This window comes from Pygoscelis adeliae, unplaced genomic scaffold, assembly GCF_000699105.1.
Source record: "Pygoscelis adeliae isolate BGI_AS28 unplaced genomic scaffold, ASM69910v1 Scaffold202, whole genome shotgun sequence".
Lineage (NCBI taxonomy): Eukaryota > Metazoa > Chordata > Aves > Sphenisciformes > Spheniscidae > Pygoscelis > Pygoscelis adeliae.
This window is the reverse complement of record NW_008824544.1, coordinates 203,715-210,672: the sequence shown is the minus strand read 5'-3', so window position 1 is coordinate 210,672 and position 6,958 is coordinate 203,715. Positions and strand designations below refer to the sequence as shown.

Here is a 6,958-nt window from a genome sequence, read left to right as displayed (position 1 = left end):
CCCCAAGCACAAAACACTTTTAAGTCAACAGAATTTAATCTAGTTTATTCTCAAAAAAAAAAAAGAGGAAAAAATATGAAAACAAAACAAAAAAAGCAGGTCTTATCACTAGCAGTAAATAAATTTGTACAACCATTCAGTCTGTATAATAGGATGAAATAAATCTACATCTTTCTTATTTTGGTGCGTTGAATTATACATACAAACAACAATTACAGGAACTTGTTCACAATGCGTATAGACCTGGAGAATGGCTATCTGAAAACCCCTCGTTGGCAATGTCCGCATGTTAACACTGATTGCCTGACACCATTGGTACTTCCTATGTAAAAGGCCCGTGGCCCGAAATGAATGATCTCCCTACAGGTTTTATTTATTTAGTTATTTATTTAATTAGTTAGTTAGTTAATGCATCATCAAAACCGTTCTAGCCAGCCCCCTCCCCCTCCCCGGAAATGAAAAAGAAACCGGAAAAAAAAAAAACAACCAAAAAAACCAAAATAAAAATAAAATAAAAGGAGAAGACATGACTGGCAGTTGGTCCATTTGTTCGTAAGACCGCGTTTCCTCTTGGTCTGCATTGTTTGTTTTTCTGGTTTTTAAATTGTCCTCCCGTCCTCTTTTTTTTTTTTCTTTTCCTTTAAAAAAAAAATCTCTCGGAGTCCTTCATGCCTTTTTCTTTACAGCTCCCCAGATGCAATAAAGTCTTCCTCAAATGTACAGTATTTCTTACAATATAAGTTATATGCAATGTTCAGCGGTTTTTATTTTATTTTATTATTTTTTTCACAGCACTAGAGATCCTGTCCAATAGGGAATGCAAGTTCTGAATGGCTTATTCACAAATGGTATCCAGATTCAGTGGGTAAGAATACATAGACGCCATAGTGAGTTCCTTTAAAAAGTGGCAAACATCACTTTTTTAAAACTTTTTTTTTTACTTTTTTCTTTTTTTTTTCCTTTTTTTTCCTTTTTTGTGCTTTTTGTAGTTTTTTTCTGGGTTTTTTTTTTTCTCTCTTATGCCTTCAAATAACATTTTTAATTTTTTTTTTATTCTTTTTTCCCCCTCCCATTTGATTCGGGACGTCAGACCCATAACCACACGCCTGCAAAAATGCAAGTATATAAAGTAAATCTCATTTTGAGACCGTAAGCATTCAGCAGGGGAGTCTCTCGCTAACCCATGGCAGTGACCATACTGGAAGGATGGTGAGGTCCGAAGGAGAGGCTGGATGGAGGATGCATCGGTGTCGGTGTAGTCAGCATGTGGCTGGAGTGACTGAAAGGTGAAATGTGGCTGATGGAGGACATGTGTCTGGAGAGGGCGGCGGGGTTAAAGGAGCTGCTCTTGGGAAAGTCTTCAAGGTTGTCATGGACCTTTTTGCACTTTTTGGATTTGCTAGACATTTTTCGGTTTCTGGTCTGAATTCCTTCTTTCTTCATAGTCAGGGGTCTGTTAATCTAAACAAAAATCAATTATTTTTTTTGTGCTTCCATCCCCTTCTCCCCAAATCACCGGGGGATTCGTGTACCCCATGCCCGGGCAGTCCCAGGGATGTGCCCAGGACCAGCTGAGCAGCCGGCAGCCCCCCCTCCTCCCCTTGTACACCCCACGTGCCACAGCTACACAACCTCTCCCCCCCATTCCAAAATTCACATCCCACCAGGAAATCCCAAGTTCCGTTGAAATTTCTGAAGACAAGATGACAGAAAATTGCTGGCAGAGCCTCACGGGAGCAAAACATACCCAAATAACTCACAGCAGCTGAAAAATTTCAGCTATCTGCACATTAGGTAATTGCACCGTGTTTAGGAACGAAACCAATCATTATCACCTTGAAACATTCCCTGCAGACACCATCTCACCCCGAGGCTTCCTGACTGATCTAAAATCATTAGCTGCTGGGATTTCAGTGCTACGAGGGATCTCAAACTTTCACAGCGGCATTAGGGAGCTGAGCAAACTCTTCACAAATGTAGCAGGTATTTGTCTTATTTTTCTTCTTTCAAAAGACTTTGCTCTGACCATCCTTTCAGGTTTACTTTAGCAGATCCAATTTTATTTCTAAAGCCTTCCAGGTTTTTTTGGGGTGCTGAAACAGGTATCTGTGCTGCCCCGCAGAGCATTTTCTACTTGCACACAGACATATCTATAGGAAACCTAAGCATTATGTTCTTCTGCATGGATATAAGCAGCTCCAATGACCAACCATACACCCATCAGGGTTGAGAAATGGTAGGAAAAGATCTGTCAGACCTCCTGTAAGAAACTCCTATCGCTGCACAGAGAGCCAGCGTCACAACATGCATTAGCACAGGTGCCGTGAAAGCCCCAAAGACCGTGCTTGGGAAGGGGTTTATGCATCCAATATCCATAAACATCCTTAAAAATCTGGACTTGGGAGGCTACATGGGGACTTATATAGGTCTTGCACTGGCTCCTCTGCAGAATTTCACCCGTAACAGAAGGCAGGAGAGCCCAGAAACCCCCCAGGGCTGAACACCGCTTTTCATAATAAATGTGAGCACATGGCAGTGCTGATGGATATTCTGCAAACTTAAGAAAAAGGGAAAAAAATGGATCCACTATTCACCAAGAACTACTGTCTCAACCCCAGCTAAGGACAATGAAAAGAGGTTCCTGCAAGGGTCCTAAGCAGATCTTCATCCATAAGATCTTAAATCAGTGCAAAGGACAAAGCACTCCCTTCTTCCAGATCACAGCAGTTTCTCTTCGTGCTCATCAGACACTGCTTGGTGCCTTTCCCCACAGTATGGGGATCATTCACAGATTTCTCTCCCTGGAGAGGCAGGGATACACGCGGGGATGGAGGCACGGGGAGAGGAAGGACCAGGCTCATCTGCTCCAGTTTAGGCATCCCAAAGTTCATCATCCCAATCTGAATTAGTGACCCCACGCTCTCCATACCAGCAGTGATGGGAAACTTCACCTCATCCTAAAAATGGGCAAATAAAAGGCTGATTCCTCTACCTCTGGATAAAGGGAGCCGGAGGGAGCAGCCCTGCTTGCTAAAGGTAGGAGGGAGAAAGCTGCCCATGCACAGCCCACAGCAGCCCTGGGGCAGCAACAAGCAAAAACCTCAAATGTCATGGGCTTTAAATACAACATCACCCATCTCCCTGGCTTCCTGTCCTCGCCGAGGGAGCAGGGATACACACAAAAGGCAGGCTCTTCGCTCCAGCTGGATGGCTGGGATAGGAAACCTTCTCCTGACTTGTTTTAAGTCAGCCAGCAGGGAGGGACATGTTGCCCAGGTTCAAAGCCAGGAGAAAGCCCCAGGTGAGCCCCACCAGGCAGCAATGCTAGAGGAGACCTGGAAGCCTCGATCCCTGATGAATCCAGCCCACTTTTGGAGAGGCACACATAAGCCCCAGGCTCCCCAGCTCCTAATGAGGATTTGCATTGTGACACAAAAGCTCAGGGGCAGCCAGAATTGATTTCTGGGTGAAGCAGCAAAGGTGCAAGTTCAGAAGCTGGCGGTGGCAAAGTGACATCAGCCTGCTGCTGGGACTGGGGCTGTGCTGGCTCTTAGAGCAAGCACGGGGTCCTGACCCTGTGTAGCTTGGTGTCGTGTCCTGCAGGACAATGACCACTTCCCCAAAGCAATGTCTCATGTTTCACTCAATCGCTAGGAACAGATTAGCCCAGGCCATGATTTGATGTGAAACTTACGGATGGGAATACCAGTTTTGCTTAGGATAGTGACAAAGCCATGGCCAGCCCTGCAACTGGGGTCAGAGATGCCATCCAAGCTCTTAGCTGGACACATCATCCTGGTGTACGTGGTCTCACCATCCTAGCAGGTACCTGACCCAAGTGCCAAACAGATAAGGACTCGGATAAATGTCAGGAAGAGTGAGACCAGCACAGTCACAACAGCAAGCTGGAAATTTTTTCCAGTGATTTCAAAGGCCAGTCACAGCAGAGTTGAAGCAATCCCCAAAACATCAAAGCCATGGACCTGTCTCTGTTTCTGGGGTAGAGAAACAAGAAACCCAGAGGGAAGACCTTGTCCATGAAAATTCATTGTGATAAAAATGACAAACACATGTTAAATTAAAATTAAACCAGCGCAACACATGTATATGAAATTCATTAATTTCAGATGGAGCCAATTAATTATGGGCAGGAATTATGCTCTTTGTTTTAGCATATGCAAAATACCAACTGCTCTGCTCTGGGGACGCATAGCCCTGCCTTAGGATATTGTGAAATAGAGGCCTTTTCTGAGGACTTTTACCAAAAACAATGGCAACTCACTCATTTCTATGGGCACAGGCCAGTCTGCTGTGCACCTCCAGCAAGGTACACTCCCACCCATCCCTGAAGTGAGTGAAGGCTCATCCCGCTTCTAAGAAGGACTAAAATAACAAGGACAAGAACTTCACATTCAACAGATCAAATCCAGGGGATAGTCTTCAACATTATGGGTTTGATCTTGCTCTGACTGAAGACAATGGGATTTTGCCATTGACCTCAATAAGGTCCTGTCACTGAAGCGGATTTATCCTTCAGACATAGTCATTACAATGTTGGGTTAATCTTCCAGGCTGGATGTATCTTAGAAAGCACTCTGGGATGCCACAGGATGAAAGGCACCGTATCAATGTGAAATATTAGTCATTGTTAATACTGGTGTTAATGGAGCCGGCTCTTGTTGAAGTCAGTGGGAGAAATGCCAGCAGCTTCACTAAATGCACCCCAAGACTATTCTGATTATTGCTTATAACCTACTGACAAATGGGTTTGCTTAAGCTGTGGGAATCAACAGTAAAACAAACTGATATAGCCCAATGAAAAAAAAATAGCCTTTTCACTGCAATCATTCCTGGTGTGGACTTAAAAACTGGGTTTCATCTTCAGATCAATCCATTAAAATACCCTAATAATTTGAAGGCCCAAGAAAAATTAATTAAACCCAAAGAAAAGACATAATAGGAGGGGGATAAAAAAGCAGCCAGGAATTTCCTACAGTCTAGCCTGAGACAGGGTGAAGGCATCTTCCGAGGGGCCAAAGGCCTTCCACTGGCATTGACACAACATCTGTGCAGACACACTCAGCTGCATGGGAGGGACATGCTGCGATGAGCCTCTCTCTTTCTGACACCTCTCCTGATGGAGAACCGATGCAGATAAGACACACAAAGGGAGCAGGACCGTAGCCTACACAAACAGGTCTTGCACTTTAACAGACCAGACCAATTTGCACCAGCCAAGAAACCTTGTCCACGTGCAATCACCAAATTTCCTCCCTGCCTTGGGTTGGTTAAAGGATGATGCTGGTGCCATTCACCAGGCAGTTAGCACAGCTCCCTAGGTCCTGCCTCCCAGCAGCCAAAAAGAGAAGGCATCTCCATGAAGCTACCACCGCCTTACCACTGGTCACAAAAAACTCACTCGTATTTGGCTTCTGAAGCACAATGTGGCCGTCACAGTCACAGCCTCTAAAGCCAGTTGGGCTGCAGAATAATGTTCCAATGCTCTGCCATCGTGGACCTTTAAAGCTGAGGGTGATATGTTCAAGGGCTATCGGCTGCGATGTTGCCTGTTCCTCACCACAGTCATTACTAAGCACATCTTAAAAAAGTAAAAAAAAAAAAAAAGGATCTACCCATTCATAGCCAGATTTTAGGATCCCTGCCTAGTTATATTGCTGCACACAGTATCTCAGTCCTCTAGGGATTCCATTTAAGCAGGTTCCCTTATGGACTTACTCATAAGGCAAGATATTACTTGACTTTGGTAAGTAGCTGTGCTGAACTTTTAAGCAGCTGTCGGTGTTTTTAATGACTATGAAAATGGTTCCAATGTGCACAAGGCCTGCCCCATGTCACAAATTTCACAGCTGGATGGGAGTTTGCCTAAACAGTGGATCTAGGGGTCAATTCAGGCCAATGAGGTTCACAGCATCAGTGTGAAAAAGAAAAGGATGTGCTCTTGTAGGTACATTTCTGGAGAACCTCAGCACTCAGACACCATTCTAGACACCTTAGGGGGGTTCCTCCAGTCAGATGTCTACAATGCAGGTAGACACATCGAACTCATCATCCTGCCGCCTTTTGTAGTCATGGGGAGAAACTACGTTGTCTTCAAGGGTACAAGTCATCTCATCCAAACACAGGCACCTCCATCAGGTCCAATGAATGGCACCTGAGAAGACCCTATTTTCTTCAAAGGGCTTTGCTGGGGTACAGGGGGAGCAGCTCAGGTATAGGTCTCCCTATAGCTCTCCCAAGCTACGTGATTTAAGTCCTACCACCAGTGGCTACAAGGCCAAAATGAAAACACAGCACAAGCATAGACCTCTCCAGTGAAACTGGCTGACCTTGCTCCCTTCTTGCCATGGAAATAGCAAACAGAATATTTTCTTGTGATATTCTGAGAGCTTTCACTCCAGGTCCAACCCCTTTGTTTGCAGTGATCACACTGAGAGTTTGATGACAAGCTTTGCTTGCTACATAGGACTCAAAACGTGCTGAGACGCCTGCCCACTAAAGGGTAAACACGTTTTCCTTTTTTCCAGGAGAGATGCCTCTCACAAAACAGGTGAAAAATTAGCCTGGTTGGGTTTTTTTTTCCTACTTAATCCAAACTTGTTTACTCATCCCAAGAAACCAAAGAGCTTGAAATAACAAATGGAAGGGACTGAGACACCACAAGGGTTGGGTGCCCCATGAAACCCTATACGTCTTTGATGTGTTTGCGTGGGTGGACATGAGGGCAAAATGTAGCCTGAGATTTCTAAGTCAAACATAAAGCAAACGACCACTAGGGAAAAAAAAAGTGATATCAAAGCAGAGAAATTGAAAGTATTTTCCTTCTTCTGACATAATAATTATTCTAATGCCACATGTGGAATGAGAGTAACAGGAGCAGCCTTAAGGCTCCTTTATTAGCAATATTATTCCGTAGAAGACTTTTTGGATCCCTTTAGCT

General features: G+C 44.4%; 1 protein-coding gene across 1 annotated transcript in view; it reads right to left on the bottom strand.

The window, feature by feature from the left end:
• Positions 1 to 1,057: 1,057 nt before the first annotated feature.
• GATA3 (GATA binding protein 3) overlaps positions 1,058 to 6,958 on the bottom strand; it is an 18,540-nt gene continuing 12,639 nt past the window's right edge. The window contains exon 4 of the mRNA XM_009321769.1: positions 1,058 to 1,461. Within this exon, the coding sequence (XP_009320044.1) occupies positions 1,177 to 1,461 (285 nt within the window). The 3' untranslated portion in view covers positions 1,058 to 1,176. The remainder of the gene's footprint in view (positions 1,462 to 6,958) is intronic.